The sequence below is a fragment of the Muscardinus avellanarius genome (assembly GCF_963383645.1).
Source record: "Muscardinus avellanarius genome assembly, chromosome: 19".
Classification (NCBI taxonomy): Eukaryota; Metazoa; Chordata; class Mammalia; order Rodentia; family Gliridae; genus Muscardinus; species Muscardinus avellanarius.
In genome coordinates, this window is record NC_137805.1 from 30,393,935 (window position 1) to 30,411,335 (window position 17,401).

Here is a 17,401-nt window from a genome sequence, read left to right on the forward strand (position 1 = left end):
GGGCTTCCCTGTGAGCCGTGCAGGGGCCGTGGGAGGCAGGCAGGAAGAGCAGGGGGTCACAGGTGCGCCAAGGGGCACCGGCGAGAGCTCTGAGCCCAGCAGGCCTGCGTTACAGCTGAACCGGAGAGGTGCGGGGGCCCAGCTGGCAGCGGAGGGGCTGCTGGGACAGGGCTCACGCCCGCAGGCTGGGAGGCCGAGGTGGGATGGGGCTGGTACAGCGGCGAGGTCCCTGGACTCCTGGGACGACATTAGCCTGGCCGAGAAGCCAAGCGTGAAACCGTAGGAGTAGAGATTTAGGTTAGATATAAAGAACTTTCCAACGTCCTATCCTAGAGGACGCTAGCGGAATGGCCCTGCCCCCAAGGGACAAGGTGGCGGTTTTCCAACCCAGAGATGGTTTGGAAAAAAGAGAAGACAGCTAGGGCTCTGGGCTGGCCTTGCTGCCCCGGGGTTAGAGCTGGGCACCGAATCCAGGGCCTTGATGCCAGTCTGTGAAATGAGCCCTGTTGCCCCTGCCCAAAACCTCCCGTGACTCCCAGCCACCCCTGCCCTCCCTGGGCTCCTGCGCCGAGCTCCTGCACTCGTCTCTGCCCTTGTTCGGGGAGCCCCCTGAGCTCTTGCATTATACCGAGTCCTCCTGCACCCCTGGGCCTTTGCACACACTCCACCTCTACCTCACACCCTCTCCTCCCCTCTCTCTCGCCTGCCCAGTCTGTCTTGCCCACCCCGGAGCCCGTGGCCCCCCATACAGATCCCACGTCACTCTGGTCTCTGGTGTCAGCAGGGACCTGGAGCCCTCGGGCAGTGGTGTGGCTGTGTTGGTCGGCCAGGGCGTGCGTCCCAGCACGGGGCGTTTGGTGCAAAGCAGGTGCTTCCTGAGGGGCGTGGGGGGCCTGGGCTCAAGGCTGCTGCTCCAGGGCTAAGCACCCAAGTGTGGCTTACAGCGATCTGGGTTCGAATCCCACTCATGCCACCTGCCATAAACAGGTCCCCTCAGTTGCAGAACCCCGGCTGCCCCCCGGGGGGCCGAGATGGCAGGAGTTGCCCACTCTCAGGGTCGTGGGGAGGCCGGACACGCGGCGCTCTGCACTTGTGGGTGGCCGTGTCGGCTGACTCTCCTGTCCTCTCCCTGCAGGTGACGGCATGTCTGTGCGGGTGCGGTTCCTGGCCCCGGGGGACATGGGGACCGTGGGGACCGTGGGGACCGTGGGCCGCAGCGCCTCCTTCGCGGGCTTCAGCAGCGTGCAGAGCCGCAGGATCGCGTAAGTGCCGCCGGGAGCCGGCGGGACTTGTCCTGGACTGCGGGAGGGCGCGGGCTCCTCCCACTGCCAGGACAAGACAGAGACCTGTAATTTCCTTGAGACCTGAATAGCTATCATTTCAAATACCCCAGAAGTCGATCTGGCCCACTGGGCAGGTCAGGAAAAATCCTCAGAGAGGTGAGTCCGCTAGCCCGAGGCCGCACAGCAGAGGGCTCAGGAATTAATTGGAGGGCGGTCCCCAGGGGCAGAGTTGAGGGAGCGCCCTTCCTTTGTGGTCGTCTGGACCTGACCTCAGCTCTCAGAGCCTCGATTACTTCATCTGAAAGATGGGCGTCATGGGCGCCCTACCCTTGGGCTGGCCACTGAGGCTCAGGCGGTGACAGACATGGCAGCTGCCCGCACCGCTGACAGGTGGGTGCTGGAGAGTGTCAAGGCGGAGGAGTAGTTAGTAAGCCCTGGTCTGCCATGACCCTGGCTTCATGCCCTGGGAGGAGGGCCTTTCCGCTCAGGGCCACTGCCCGGTGCACCCAGGCTGCCTGCCCATCCTCCACTCCAGGAACCGCCTGGCAGCCGGTAGGCCTGGGATGGTCAGCTTGCTGGCAGCCCGCGCCTCTGAGCCCTTAGCTGACGGTGGACAGGCGGGGCCCCAGCCGGAGCGGGGTTCAGAAGCTGGCTGGTCAGCAAGTCAGTCAACAAATCCCACGAGGCCTGGAGCCTGGGATGTTCCCTCCTGCTCCAGATGTGGACCAGCGCCCTCTGCGGCCTCCAGGGCCTCAGGTGACCAGGTCCACTGCTCATTCTGCCCCACACTCGGGCAGCACGACCTCGGTCCTCCAGCCTCGCCTCACCCACCCGGCTGCCTGCTCCCAGAGACAGCCCTGCGGCCAGGCGGCCAACCCTCTCTCCCGGGCTCCGGCCGGCTCAGCTTCAAAGTGTGCCAGGGAGTGTCCCTCTGGGTGAAGACCCTGGGAGCCCCTCAAGGCCCTGGTTTTGGGGGACAGTCTCGGGCCCTGCCCCGCAGACTAATGGTCCCAGGACACAGCAAACAGTTGGCCGGCAGCCATGAAGACAGATTGGGCTTTAAAGACCGTGCAGGACCCAGAGTAGAGGGCTGGGAGTGAGGAGGGGTGGCCTGGAGGCCTTCCAGGGGCCCAGGGTAGCAGGTACAAAGGTCCTGGGGTGGGGAGAGCTTTGAGGGGCAGAAAGCAGGTGTGCGGCCAGGGGTGGGACAGTGCTCAGCGAGGGAGGTCAGTGGGAGCCGCGAGTCGGCGGTAAGGACTTGAGACCGGCTCTTGGTGTGACAGCAGCCACTGGAAGGCTTGGGCGGGGGCCCCGAGGTGGGAAGAAATTTGGCCAAAGACCCAGCGATTAGCACCCTGGACTCCAAGGCTCTGAGAGGAGTGCGTAGGCATCACTGTGAGGAAGGTGCACAGTAGGTGCTCCTGGGAGGGCCGTGGAGTGGGCTGGGGTCTGGCGGGGCCTACGATGTCAGGTCCCCACCCCCGTGGAGTTCCTCATCAGGGCTGGGAGGGTCGGCAGGTGGGTGACCCTCACCACGCCACGGGCCCTGGTGTGGGGCGGCCCACCCAGTTCAGGGGACCCTGTGCAGTCTGAGCTCACAGAGGGCCCCGTGCGGGGCTCGGTGCCCATCTCGCCATCTGGAGGCTGGGCTGGCTTGGTTCTTTATTTTTAGATGATTTTGTTGGTGCGTTATAGTCTCCCATCATGACATAAATCACGATGATGACGTGTGTGCACACAGCACCTGGTGGCCCCCTACTTTTTAATTTGGCTTACTTTATCTTTTTTGGGGGGTCTGGGGATAGAACCCAGGTGCATTTGACCTCCGAGCTACACCCCCTGCCCTATTTTTTTATTCTTTATTTTGCAACAGGGTCTCACTAAGTTGCAGAGGGCCCAAGTAGCTGAGGCTGTCTTTGAACTGTAATCCTCCGGTCTCAGCCTCCCAAATGCTGGGATTACAAGCGTGCACCACCGCGCCCGGCTTAATTTTAATTTTCGAAACAAGTTCTACGTCGCCGAGGATCTTACTGAGTGGTCGAGGCTGGCCGCAGACCGCGAGCCTCCTGTCAGCCTCCCGAGTGCTGGGATTACAGTTGTGCACTGCCGTGCCCAGCTGTCCTAATACGTTTAGAACAAGAGGGCCGTCTGTTTTTGACTTCCGCTCTCTGCCCACCTCCCGGGCTCTGCACGCCTGGCTGGGCGCCGGGGTGGCCTGGGTTGTGTTTCAGCTTCACCTTCTGGTCCTATTTTCCTGGTAACCGGACCAGGCTGACATCCAGCGCTGCCAGGCACTCGGTGCTGGCGGGGGGAGGGGGGAGGCCGACCTCAGATGGGACATGCGGCTCCGCTTAGGGCGGGTGATGCCTCCTGCCCACACCCACGTCCACTCTGTCACCTTCAAACCCCTCTGACCACAGTCAGAGGGTTCCCTGGAGAAGTAGCCTGATGGCAGGGATTTTGGTAAAATGTGAATAATTGAGCCAGGCATGGTGGCACGCGCTTGTAATCTCAGCATTTGGGAGGCTGAGACAGGAGGATCATGGTTCGTGGCCAGCCTCAGCTACTTAGTGAGGCCCTCTGCAACTCAGTGAGACCCTGTTTCAGTGTAAAGAATAAACAGTAGGACTGGGGGTGTAGCTCGGAGGTCAAATGCTCCTGGGTTCTATCCCCAGTACCGCGCGCACACAGAAAAGTGAATGATCGCCCTAATACATCCATTTTCTGGGCACTGGGGGAGGGGGAGAGGGAGACAGAAGGGGTAAAGAGGGCCGGGCCCTGGTGATGTCCTGTTGGACCCAAAGGGGCAGGCAAAGTTCTCCTACATTCCTCTCGGGCCCTCTCCTGGGGGTGTCCGCGCCCCGGGCTGTCCAGCTGGAGCCCTGGTCCCCAGCCCAGAGGGACAGTGACTCCCCTGCACCTGGGGAATTGCTCTCTTGGGCCCATAGGTGTGAAAACTACGATTCAGCCTTGACCTCCCAGGAGGCGGGGCACAGTGGGCAGGGAGCGGGCCCTCTCTACAGGCGGAACGCTCAGCCCAGACATGGCGAGGCTCGTGCTGTGTGCACCCCTCATGGGCCCCGCCTGGGGGCCGGGCAGGTGTGGGCTGCAGCCCACCCCGGCCGCCTCCTCCACGGGGCTAGGGCAGCGGCTGCTCCGTGTCTCACGGGAACGCGGGGTGCACGTGCCTTCCCAAGCTCGTCTGACAGGCTGGGTGTTTAATATTTACTGAGGCCTCAGAGCTGGGACATCTACCCCCGAGGCGGTGCCCTGACCGGGCTGGTGACACCAGGGACAGACGTGCAACCTGATTTCGCCATCTGAGGCTTCACAGCATCCTGTCCCTGGTCCCGGGAGGCCGCAGTGCTGTCCTGCGGGGCTCAGACCAGGGGTTTGGATGGGAGGGGCCGGGCCCTGAGCCCTGGAGTGGCGGGGCGGGCTCCCCAGCCCCTGCTTGGAGCCGCCACCTGCCTGCTCGGCTGCTGGGACTCACCTTTCGACCCAGGCGAGATGGCGACCTTGTGGAGGGCCCGATCCAGGAGGTGGGTGCTGTGGCCCCCGGGGCGTGGGCAGGTGGGGGGCTCAGGAAAGTGTCACTTGACTTGGTCTGTAGGGACATCAGCAATGACAGGGACCGTGTCTTAGGTTGAGTGTCGTAGCCGCGCTCTGTGCCTTTAATGCCCGCCCCCCCGCCCCCCCCTTGTGTCCCCTCCCCTCCCACCGAATATATATTTCTCTTTGGTACTAGGCACCGCCCCATATGATTGTAAAACTTATTTAATTCCCACATGGTTTTGGCATGAGCTCTTTGCCAAACGTAGCTTCAACTTATTTTTGTGTGTGTATGTGGTGCTGGGGGTGGAGCCCAGGGGCTTTTCTACCTCCGGGCTATACTCCCAGACCTATTTTATATTTTATTTGGAAACAGGGTCTCACTAAGTTGCTGAGAGCCTCACTCAGTAGCTGAGGCTGGCTTCGAACCTGCGCGATCCTCCTGTCTCAGCCTCCCAAGTACTGGGATGCTAGGTGTGTGTTACCACGCCCAGCAAACTTCTCTGTGTTTATGAACCCATATCACGTTGATAATGACCCTCACCCTGGTCAGCATTTTGAAGACGAGAAGGCTGAGGCCCAGAGAGGGTCATTTCTGCCCAGCCGCTGGGGTTTGCACATGGGCGTCTGGCCCAGAGCTGTGACTGTAACTTGCCCAGGGTCACACAGCCCAGCAGTGGGGAGCCAGGGCCTGGCTACACGTCCCTGGTGACCTCAGCTGGTCTCTTGGACCACAGGGCAGGGGTTACACGTCCTCAGCTGGTCTGTTGGACCACAGGGCAGGGGATGGTCTGGGTCACTGCTCTGCACCCAGGCCCTAGAATGGTGGCTGGTATCCAGCAGGCGCTCAGTAAACGTCGAGTGAATGGATAAGTATCTTTTCATTCTGTGGGGAAGGCACTCTCATTTCCTATACAGAAGAGAACGCTGCAGCTCGGGCAGGGGCAGGACCTGCCCAGCTGCTGGGGTTTGCACATGGGCGTCTGGCCCAGAGCCGTGACTGTAGCCAGCGCAGTGAGCCCCCGCGGGTGCCAGGCATAGTTTGGGGGAGCCCTGGGACTTGGGCTGGCTCCGGGCGGCTCCTGCGCTGTGTAAACAGTGGCGGTGTGTTACACTCCACGTGGAATGTGCGGCATCTGGCCCAGCTGGAAATGTAGCCCGGCCACTCGCTGGGCTCCGGGGACCGGGGCGCCGTGGCATTGTGGCTCCTCCCGGGGCTGGCGAAGGAGCTGCCGCCGAGTGCCCGGCTGCCTGACTTCAGACCCCAAACCTCCATCTCCCCGTGCACCGTGAGCCCTAGAGGGCGGGCCCCAGGCCCTAGGCCCCTGACCCCGAGAATCCCCTAAGACAGTGGTCCTCAAAGTGTGGTCCAGGTACCAGCAGCATCAATGGTAGAAACGCAGCTTCCCAGGCCTGCTGAAGCCCGGGCTGGGTGAGGGCAGGGCCAGCAGTCTGAGCCAGATTTGTCTTCTGGTCTTACTTTTTTTCTTTTTTGTGGTACTGGGGATGGAACCCAAAGACATTCTACCTCCAAGCTACACCCCAGCCCTATTTTTTATTCTTTATTTTGCAACAGGATCTCACTAAGTTGCAAAGGGCCTCACTAAGTAGCGGAGGCTGGCTGCGAACTGCGATCCTCCCGTCTCAGCCTCTCGAATGTTGGGATGACAGGCGTGCGCCACCACGCCCGGCTTCTCCGGGTCTTTCTGACCGGTCTCCTGTGCCCTGTGCCCTTTCCTGGTGGGGTCTTTAAGGTCCCGGGGTTGGGCTCCCCCTTAGCTCTGCCCTAAAACTGCAGGATCTTGGACCGTGGACACTCTGATCTCCAATCCCCACAGCAGGCTGTGTTTCCCCCTTTGACTTAGCTCTGTGTTAACTGAGCACCTATTTTCCCAGCTGTGAACAAGGGGGAGGAAACAGACTGTGACTGTTCTAACAGTAGCTGATTATTTATAAAGCGCCTACTAAGTGCCTCCTTTGTGCCAGACGTCAAGCCTGGCGTCTTGGCGTATCCAACACCACCCTGTGAGCAGGCTCAGCGCCTGCCCTCACTGTACAGATGGGGAAACTGAGGCTTAGCGGTATATTTGTGTAGAGGTGAAGGTGTTCTGACAATGGAACCCTCAGGATGCAGGTGCTTAGAGAAGACCCGTTCTCCCCGTCTTGGTCTAGCGGTGTGGCGAGGCGGGGCAGCATCGCTACTCGAGGCTGTCCAGGGTCTGTGCTTTCTCCCTCGGCGCTCAGCCCTCTCCTGGGGAGGCCCCGCACGTGGCTGCAGCTGGCTCCCAACGCATCCAGGTTCCCACCCTGGGGAGGGATGATCTGGAGAGATGGTCAAGCAGCTCCTCTGTAAGAACTCACCGTCATCCCAGCACGTGGGAGGCTGAGACCGGAGGATCGCAGGTTCTAGGACAGCCTCGGTTACTTAGTGAGACCCTGTTTCAAATAAAGAAAAATAGGGCTGGGGGTGTAGCTTGGAGGTGAAATGCCCCTGGGTTCCATTCCTAGTACCACAAAAACAAACAAAAGAAAGGCAGGCGTAGTGACAAGCATCTGTGATCTCAGTACTTGGGAGGCTGAGACAGGAGGATCACAGGTTCAAGGCCAGCTTCTCAGCAGCCTAGTGAGACCTTATTTTAAAACAAAAAATTTGAAAAAGGGCGGGGGGTGTGGCAGAGGTAGAGTGCCTCTGGGTTCAATCTCCAGTATCAAAACCAAAATAAAACTAAAAAGCAAAGCTGACCCTGAGGCCACCCGCCATCTTCACCAGCTGAGGCTGTTGCCGGTGCAGGCGAGTGGGGCTCAACTTCAGCAGGCTGGGAGGAAGTTCTGCGCGCCCGGCGGGCAGCGCAAGCACCGCCGCCTGTCCCCGAACCTGCTGCATAGGCTGTAGGGCCAGAGTGGGGCTTAGGTGCCGGGACACCAGCCGTGGGCTGCACTGCTGGGGTCAGTCCTGAGACACTGAAACACCTCGTGGGCCGAGGCTCCCGGCCGTCACTCCTGTTCATGCTCAGAACCGTCTAGTCCACACTCAACTTCAACTAGCTTAAGTGAAAAAATAGCAGGCTGGGAGGAAGTTCTGCGCGCCCGGCGGGTAAATATTAGCTCAAGTATTTGCAAAGGCCACGGGCGGGTCCAGCTTCAGGCATTGCTAGATTCAAGAACTAATTTTCATTAGTATAAAAATAGAGCTGGGGCCGGGTGTGCTGGCGCACCCTTGTAATCACCGGGCTTGGGAGGTGGAGACAGGAGGATCGTGCTGGTTCGGAGCTGGCTGCGCTGGCTTAAGAGACCCCATTTCCAAATAAAAATATAAAGTAGGTCTGGGAGTGTAGCCTGGAGGAGAGGGCTTCCAGGAACCCCAGTACCACCAAAAAACCCCCAAAAAACAGAGCTGGGAACTGCCCCAGGGGAAAATCCAGGTGCTGTCAACACAGGGAGGGGCACGAATGCTGGGCAGGCGCCTGCTCTGTATAAACCGTAGGGCTACGATTTGGCCTCCCATGCGGCTTTGGCTGCACAGAGCGTACTGGTTAGAGAGCCCTGGCATTTTTGCTGCTTGATTATTTCTCTACATAAGTTTATTTACAGTATTAGGGTCTTTTTGTGGTACTGTGGTTCCTAGAAACCCTTCTACCTCCGGGCTACACTTCCAGACCTATTTTTTATAATAGTTTTACTTGGAAACAGGGTCTCTTAAGCCAGCGCGGCTGGCTTCGAACCTACACGATCCTCCTGTCTCCGCCTCCCAAGCGCGGGGATTACAAGCCTGTGCCACCACGCCTGGCGCAGTGTTAGGTTTTTATTTTTTTTATTTTTTATTTATTTATTTATTTTTTTTTGTGGTGGTACTGGGGTTCCTGGAAGCCCTTCTACCTCCGGGCTACACTCCCAGACCTATTTTTACATTTTTTTATTTGGAAACAGGGTCTCCTAAGCCAGCCCGAGCGGCTGGCTTCGAACCTGCACGATACTCCTGTCTCCGCCTCCCAAGCGCGGGGATTACAAGCGTGTGCCACCACGCCCGGCAGGTTTTTAATTATTCTTTTCATTCTCAAATCTGGGCCCTTCATTTTACAGATGAGGAAGCTGAGGCTCGGGGAGTCCCCGCCGTCTCAAGGCCACACAGCTTGGAGGCGGTGGGGCTGGGGCCCAGCCAGGTCCCCTGACTCCTGGGGCTCTGGTCAGCTTCTAAAGCTTCTGTCCCTGGGAGGGCTTTGTCCACTGCCTCGCCCTGACCTCGCTTTGCCTACGTCCCTTCTCACAGAAAGTCCATCAACAAGAACTCTGTGCGATCGCGGATGCCTGTACCATCCTCCAGGACGTACGGCACGCTACGTAAGGGGTCGGTCTGCCTGGCCCCCCAGCCCCAGCAGGTGAAGAAGATCTTCGAAGCCCTCAAGAAAGGCCTCAAGTGAGCGGGGGGCCGTGGGCTGGGCCTCCCCCGGGGAGCCTCCCCCTGGGGAGGTGCGGGGTGAGGGAGGCCGTCCACTTAGCGCTCACACCTGGGGCAGCCAGTGCTTGGCACTGGGGACCCAGCAGGGACCCAGGCAGGAGGGTGGACTCTGGTCTCGGGGCTCCGGTCTTGCACTCAGTGTAGACAGGAACAGGCAGCCACACGGCTACAGACCCCACGATGCCGTTGTGACTGATTTCTGCCACACCGAGGGTCGGGTCGCGAGGGTGTTGCGGGGAGCCGGCCTGCGGAGGCCTGGAGCAGGGGCTGGTCCCAGGAGACTCGTGGTCTCCGAGAGGTTCTGGGAGGCTGGCTCCGCGCCAGCATCTGGGGTGACCATCCCGAGCAGAGGGAACAGCAAGTGCAAAGGCCCTGGAGTGGGAGCCCAGGCCTGAGCTCGCGGGCGCTCGAGTGAATGAGAGACGGGCGACGGCGGGCAGAGGCCAGCACAGGGAGAGACGGTCCTGAAGACCTATTCACTGAGTGCTCAGAAGGCGCCAGACGCCAGGCACAAGTGGGAACAAGACAGACAAGGATTCCTGTCCTTGTGCAGCTGACTCTGAGCAGGGCGGAGACGATACGCAATGCAGAAAAGTAAACTGCGCTTATGTCGGGTGGCGTTAGTGTTGCAGGAAAGCAAATGGCCGAGGAGGCACGCTGCGGGGCTGTTGTAATCGGGGTGCCGATGGAGGCCTCCCCAAAGAGGTGGCGCTGAGCAGACCCATGGGCGGAGGGAGTGGGCCATGTAGATAATGTGGGACGTTCCTGGCCAGAGGAGCCAGCCTGTCGGCCCCTTCCTCAACGCCGGTCCTTGTCCTGCGCAGGCAGCACCTGTGCGCCCAGCAGGCGGAGCTGGACTACCTGAGCGGGCGCCACGGGGACACCCGGCGCAGCTCCAGGCTGGTGAGTCCTCCCCGGGACCCAGGACCCTGGTCCCCACCCCACCAACCCGCGCCGGGTGTGGGAGGCCATGGAGGGGACCTTTCATTGTGAGGGACGTGAGCACCGCAGACCCCGGGTCACCCTGCCGTCCCCTCTGGCCTCCAGCAGTAGCTCGAGGCAGGTGACGTTGTGCAGGGACAGGCGCCGTCCACCGTGCACACCTGCGCCATCGGCACCCGGGGCCAGGCGGTTCCTGTGACCCAGGACCGAGGGCCGTTCTCTCCTGGTCACAGTGGACCCCGGCACTGTCCTGTCAAACCCACACGTTTCTCCGGTGTCCAGCGCTCGCCTGTTCTAAACCCTTGGTCCGTCTAGTCCAAGACTCACCTGCTCTGGGCTTCCGTGGTCCCCTCAGTAGAGAAACACCGATAAAAAGATATAAAAGAGCTGGGCGTGGAGGCACATGCCTGTCATCCCAGGACTTGGGAGGCTGAGACAGGAGGATCGCGTGTTTGAGGACAGCCTAAGCAAGTAGTGAGACTCTTATCAACCTAGTGAGACCCTGTTTCAAAATAAAGATAAAATAGAGCTGGGGCTGTAGTTTAGAGATAGAATGCCCCCAGGTTCAGTCTCCAGTAAAACACACAACACACACACACACACACACACACACACACACATAAATAAATTGACTCCCAGTTAAATTTGGTGTTGGACAAATAGTTTTACTGTAAGTCTATCCCACATGATCTTTGGGATACCAGCCTGAAACTTTCTTGGCTGTAATGGGAAGTGTGCATTCTCGTTGGGTGTCCTGTGTTTTCTCTGGCAACACTGCCAGGTTCCCACTCCTCAGGCTCCAGTGTCTTGGTGGCAGGCCTTCTCCCTGGCCAGGTGCCCCCAGCCCCTCTTCCACACCCTTCTGCCTGGTAAAAGCCCCGCTGTCCTCTCTCCATCAGCCGGTGGGTGGGGCTGGGCGTCTCCGTGGTGGTGTAGCCCCCAATCCCCCTGGCTCCAGCTGAGAAGCCCCGGGCCACAGGAGGCCTGGCCCAGGAGGTTGGCGGCGCCTCCCTGCCCTCACGGGTGGATGCAGTGGCGCCAGGTCCCGCTGTCCCCGCGCCTGCCCCAGCCCCCACCCCACACCAACAAGACCCCTTCGGTGGGGTCTGGAAGCAGCAGAGGGCTGACGAGTGTGGAGACAGTGTGTTTTCACTCTGTGGTGCAGAGGGGCTCCCCGAGCCCAAGGAAGGGCCATAGCTGGAAGTCAGACTGCCCTGGAGGCCGCTGGTTGGCATTTTTTTTGTGGTACTGGGGTTTCTGGAACCCTTCTACCTCTGGGCTACACTCCCAGGCCTATTTTATATTTTTATTAGGAAACAGCGAGGCTGGCTTTGAACCTGTGCGATCCTCCTGTTTCCGCCTCCCAAGCGCAGGGATTACAAGCGTGCACCACCACACCTGGCTGCTGGTTGGCATTTTGATATGGTGCTGGGGTTTTTTTTTTGTGTGTGGTACCGGGGATGGAACCCAGGGGCATTCTATATCTGAGTTACACCCCCAGCTCTATTTTTTATTCTTTATTTTTGAAACAAGGTCTCAGTGAGTTGCAAAGGGCCTCACTTAGAAGTAGCTGAGGTTGGCCGTGAACTGCGATCGTCCTGTCTCAACCTCCCGAATGCTGGATTATCAGCGCGCCCCCGCACCGGCATGCACTTTGTCCCTGTACTTGGGAGGCTGAGACAGGAGGACTGCAGGTTCGAGGACAGCGTTCCTGTTCATTTTTAAGTGGAGTTCTAGTTCTATGATCTTAGTGTACACTTTCACACACGAGTACTTGGAGACACACTTTGGGGGTTCAAGTCTTTTCCCATCTTCCCATGCGGCGCCCATGGCCCCCTGGGGTGGGTGCTGCTCATGCCCACTCCCCTGTGAGGACGTGAAGGCCGGGGACACAGCGCGAGCAGCAGCCTCGGGCGGCCGGGTCCCCGGCCCGCACTCTGACCTGCCTCGGGGAGGAGCAGGGCTGGCTGCACGCACAGCTTCCTGTCCTGAGCCGAGGCCCTGCGAGCAGCCTCTGAGGCCTCGGTGGAACATTCTGGACTCTGACTCCGCGTGCTCTCTCCCTCCTCCCCCACAGGCCTTCTATTACGACCTGGACAAGGTGAGCGGAACCACCTGCGTCCACGTGTGGTCAGCAAGGTGGGCCGAGGCCGCCTGGCTTCCGGCCCCTGGCTGCCCTCTCGGGGCACCTCCCACTTTACACACGGGGAAACTGGGGCCAGCCGTGAGGCCCCACCGGGCCGGAGGAGGGCGGCGGGGCTGCAGGGCCCCGGCTGCTCTGAGAGCATCTCTTCTTTCCCTGGGAGAAGCAAACGCGCTGTGTGGAGAGGCACATCCGGAAGGTGGAGTTCCACATGAGCAAGGTCAGCAGTGCGGGCAGGCGGGGGAGCTGAGGATGAGCAGGGAGGGGAGGGTGACCTGAGTGGACCCCGGGCCTTGGGCTCGGGTGTCAGGGTAGCCAGGGTCAGGGTCAGGGTCAGGGCCAGGGTCTAGGCCAGGGCCAGGGTCAGGGTAGCCAGGGCTGTGGGGCTCTTACCTTGCTTGGAGAGGCCCTACGCAGAATCTCCCCAGCCCACCCAGTGCACAGAGGGAAAGCGGAGGCCCAGAGAGCCAGGCGCTGCGCGGCCACCTAGCAAGTCCCTGGGGCTCTGCTAGTCTGCAAACCCTTCTGTGGCCTGCTTGCGTGCCCAGGACCCAGGGGGTGGGCAAGCCTGCCTCCTCAGAGGGCAGCGTACACACCCACACACTTCACTAGTTTTTATCCTGTGCAGACTGTATACCAGTCCCTGCAGGCGCTGGGATGCGTCAGGAGCCAGGTGGTGACTGCCTACGGGCTCGCACCCAGGCGCTGGGGTGCAGCGGGGCAGCCTCCCCCGGGAAGACCGTGGGCGCCTCCCCGGGCGGCGCCCACCAGCCCGTGCGCCCCCGCAGGTGGACGAACTCTACGAGGGCTACTGCATACAGTGCCGCCTGCGTGACGGTGCCTCCAACATGCAGAGGGCCTTCTCCAGGTGCCCGCAGAGCCGCGCCTCCCGTGAGAGCCTGCAGGAGCTGGGCCGCAGCCTGCAGGAGTGCGCCGAGGTGGGCCAGGCTGCGGCTCCCTGTCTCCCCGGCCCTCCAGTCCCTGACAGTGTGTGAGCTCCTGGGGTGGGGGACACGAGTGGGCGAGCCGCCTCTGGGTCTTTGCAGGACATGTGGCTCATCGAGGGGGCCCTGGAGGTGCACCTGGGCGAATTCCACATCAGGATGAAAGGTAACAGGGCTAGGCCGGTGGGCCCAGGCCAGTCCGGGTGGGATCGCAGGTCCTCTTGGGGGCCTGAAGTCCTATGGCGGCTGAGAGAAGGGTGGGGAAAATCTGGGGGGCCAGGCCGGGCCCCGGTGTTGTGACGTGTGGCCTCGGGCAGTCTCGCTCTTCTCTGAGCCTCAGAGATGAGATGCCAGGCCCCCTCCTGGCCTGGGTCCCTCTGATGGCTTATCCTCCCAGGCCGATGGGGACGCCCAGTGGTCTCAGGTGCGGGGGAGGGTAGAGACGAGCCCATGTCTGTGTTCCAGGCCTGGTCGGCTACGCTCGCCTCTGCCCTGGAGACCTGTACGAGGTATGGCTGGTGTCTGAGTGTCCTGGGGCCAGTGGCCTCTGGGGTGGAGCTGTTGGGAAGGTATCCGCAGGCCCCATGCAGGAGGAATCACCCAGGCCTCAGCACACCCCTCTCTGGCGTCGCCCGCAGGTGCTTCTGCGGCTGGGCCGCCAGCGCTGGAAGCTGAAGGGCCGCATTGAGTCTGACGACAGCCAGACCTGGGACGAGGAGGAGAAGATCTTTGTCCCCTCCCTGCATGACAACCTGGAAATCAAGGTGGGCGCGGAGCCCGGTGGGGGTCTGGGCGCCCAGTGTGGGCTCCGACACCACCCTCCAGAACCCCTCCCCAGGTGACGGAGCTGCGCGGCCTGAGCTCGCTGGTGGTGGGCTCGGCGACCTGCGACGTTGCAGACTTCTTCACCACGTGGTCCCAGGTCATTGTGGTGGACATCACAGAGCTGGGCACCATCAAGCTGCAGCTGGAAGTGCTCTGGAGGTGGGTGCATGGGCCCCGCCACCCGCGGGCACACCGTGGGCCTGCCGCTCCTGGGTCTGGCTCAGGCCATGGCCTCCTGCCCTCACTGCGCCTGCCTCTTGCTGCCTCCTGCCGTAGACAGGCCAGGTGCCCCTCAGTTAGTTCCGCCCTCATTTCTGGACACCTGGGCCACTGAAGCTGGGGACCCAGCCAGGGGCCTCCCAGGGGCCTCCCGGGCCCCTTGGGCGAGGCTGGCCTTGGCTTGCACATTGGTGTTTACTTGTAAGCTGGCGACAAGTGAGAGGCTCTGGGTCCCTCCTGAGCCTGATGGCCTCCCGGGGGCACCGGTGACACCGTCCTTCTCTCTCCTGCAGCCCCTTGGATTCCGAGAGCCTCCTGGTGTCGCCCAGCCCCACGGGCAGGCTTTCCGTGGGCAGCAGGAAGGGTTCCCTGTACAACTGGACGCCCCCAAGCACCCCCAGCTTCCGGGAGAGGTACTACCTGGTGAGTGAGCCTGTCCCGGGCCAGGGCTGCGCTGCCACCTGGGCAGAGCCCTCGGCACCCCGCCAGGAGCACTCTTGGGCTGGCCTCCCTAGAGGCCAGCCTCTCTCTGGGGCCGGCCTCCCTCGAGGCCAGACTGGGTGCCTGTGTACTTTCTCTTTCTCTGCTGCTGGCCCCTCCATCCTGGTCTCCAGAAGGTCCTAGGTATCCCCAGTGTTCGTTCGTTCCTTCATTCCTTCCTTTATTCCTTCCTCCTTTTTCTTTCTTTCTTCTTGTGGTACTAGGGATGGAATCCAGGGACATTCTACCTCCAAGCTACACCCCAGCCCTATTTTATTCTTTTAACTTCACTACGTAGTAAGGCTGGCCGCGAACCTGTGATCCTCCTGTTTCAGCCTCCCCAGTACTGGGATTACAAGTGTGCGCCACCGCGCCGGGCTGGCCTGTTTCTGGACACCAGGAGCTTGGCTCTGCACAGGTCTACCACCGCCTGTGGCCTTGGCCTCTGCTCTTTTCAGACTTAGTGTCCCCAGGAGTTTTGCTTCCTGTAGGGCCCAGAAAAGCACCTCTTCTTTCTGTGTCCCCAAAGACCAGGTCCCCGAGAGCCAGCTGCTTCGCCCCCCCCCCCCACTGCTTTCTTAATTTCCACCATGGCTGAACTGTGCTATAACAAGACTTGGAGGTGACCAGGTGTGGCGATGCACGCTTGTAATCCCAGCACTTGGAAGGCTGAGACGGGAGGATCACAGGTTCAAGACCAGCCTCAGCAACCTAGTGAAACTGGTTTTTGGTTTTTAAAACAAAAAAAAATAAAAAATAAAAAATAAAAAGGGCTGTGAGTGTAGCTTTGAGGGAGAATGCCTCTGAGTTCAAATTCCCAGTACCCTCCCCCCCAAAAAAAGGTATCTAGGTATAGAAGAGGTGGCACCTGGGTGGGCGCCCGGGCAGTGAGGGCACAGGCCGTGGGGATTAGCAGAAGCACCCGGGCAAAGGTCCTGAGTGAGGCAGGAACGTGTGCCTAGTCAAGGGGTCTGAGAGGCAAGAAGGCCTGGAGGCTGCAGCGGGGTGAGTTGGGGGTCGTGGGGTGCAGGGACAGGGCCTGTCCACATCTTTGGGAGCCAGTGGCCTTGGCAGAGCCAGGCATCTGAGCCGCGGAGCAGCCTGGGTCTTGGCATGGCCCCTGGGCAGTGCTGAGGCCTCTCCTCTGTCCCCACCCCAGTCTGTTCTGCAGCAGCCGGCGCAGCAGGCCTTGGGGCTAGGCGGGCCGAGGGTCCCCTCCATCCTCAGCTACCTGTCCGAAAGCGACCTTCAGGGCCCGGGCCTGCGGAGCCAGAGCCAGGAGCTGGCGGAGCTGGACTCCTTTAGCTCCGAGGACCCCCGGGACACCGAGACAAGCACGTCAGCATCTACCTCGGACGTGGGGTTCCTGCCCTTGGCCCTGGGCCCTGCCGTATCCCTCGAAGAGGGGCGGGAGGAGCCGCCACCCTTGGGCCTCTTGCCCGAGATGGCCCACCTGGCGCAGGGCTGGTGTGTGGAGCAGCCCGGCTGGAGGGACTTGGGAGCAGAGCGCCCCAACCCATCGTGGGGCTCCCCGGCCCACAGCTGCACGACCCCCGGGAACCAGAAGGGCCAGGATGCTGGAGAAAGTGGGGGTGCAGCGGCCGGGCCTGCCTGGGCCCCCGAGCGGCCCCTGCAGGAGGTGCTGGACTTGCTGCGGGCCGCGGGCCCCACCCAGCCCCAGCTCCGGGAGCTGGAGTACCAGGTCCTCGGCTTCCGGGACCGGCTGAAGGTATGCCTGCCAGGCCGCCTGGCCTCTCCCCTGCATGACCCGGGTGGGCCGTGTCTCCCCCAGCTTCGGTTTACTTACCTGTCAAGTGGGGATCCCAACATACACCCCTGGGCCCGGAGCAGGGTCGTTAGGGGAGCCCAGGGCCCCCAGAGGATAACTTGTTGCACATCCAGCCAGATCCTGGCCCCTCCAGAAACGCCTGGCCCAGTGGGTGGGGCTGCAGCTCAGTGTTGGAAACCCAAACTCGGGGTCAGACCTGGCGTCCCCGAAGGCTCTGCGGCCGCCTGCCTGCCTCCTCCACGGTCCATCTAGAACCTTTTTGGCACGGCTCAAGCCCGGGGCTGCTCTTGGTTTTCCAGAGGGCCGAGGAGGGCAGGTGGCACTCAGAGGCGCCGACCTGGACAGATGATTCTCCTTTTTTGTTTATATTAATTTACGTGTACGTTAAATAAAATATGCATCATCAGTACCTACTTATACATCAATTTATGAAGCCGTTCCCTTTTGTATAAGGCTTGTCTGGCATTGAACTAGTTAGCAGCTCTCTTTAAAAATTAGTTTTAAGCTGGGCATGGTGGCCCATGTCTGTAATCTTAGTACTTGGGAGGTTGAGACGAGATCACAGGTTCCAAGACAGCCTCCGCAGTGTCGCCAGAGTCTCAGAACGTACTGAAACCATTTCAAAACAATAGCAAAGCAGAAATAGGGCTAGAGGGTTAGCCTGGAGGTAGAACACCCCTAGGTTTGATCCCCAGTAACACACACACACACACACACACACACACACACACGTGCGCGTGCGCACACACACACACACATCTATGTATA

At 60.7% G+C, this 17,401-nt stretch overlaps 1 protein-coding gene across 1 annotated transcript in view; it reads left to right on the forward strand.

Annotated features, from left to right (window-relative positions):
* Nucleotides 1-1,143: 1,143 nt before the first annotated feature.
* Nucleotides 1,144-17,401, forward strand: part of RIPOR3 (RIPOR family member 3) — a gene marked incomplete at both ends in the record, with an annotated part of 30,368 nt that continues 14,110 nt past the window's right edge. The window contains 12 exons of the mRNA XM_080716097.1: nucleotides 1,144-1,262; nucleotides 9,103-9,249; nucleotides 10,116-10,194; nucleotides 12,311-12,334; nucleotides 12,543-12,596; nucleotides 13,165-13,314; nucleotides 13,423-13,486; nucleotides 13,786-13,829; nucleotides 13,959-14,084; nucleotides 14,159-14,304; nucleotides 14,658-14,787; nucleotides 16,004-16,573. Coding sequence (XP_080572223.1) covers nucleotides 1,144-1,262; nucleotides 9,103-9,249; nucleotides 10,116-10,194; nucleotides 12,311-12,334; nucleotides 12,543-12,596; nucleotides 13,165-13,314; nucleotides 13,423-13,486; nucleotides 13,786-13,829; nucleotides 13,959-14,084; nucleotides 14,159-14,304; nucleotides 14,658-14,787; nucleotides 16,004-16,573 — 1,653 coding nt within the window. The remainder of the gene's footprint in view (nucleotides 1,263-9,102; nucleotides 9,250-10,115; nucleotides 10,195-12,310; nucleotides 12,335-12,542; nucleotides 12,597-13,164; nucleotides 13,315-13,422; nucleotides 13,487-13,785; nucleotides 13,830-13,958; nucleotides 14,085-14,158; nucleotides 14,305-14,657; nucleotides 14,788-16,003; nucleotides 16,574-17,401) is intronic.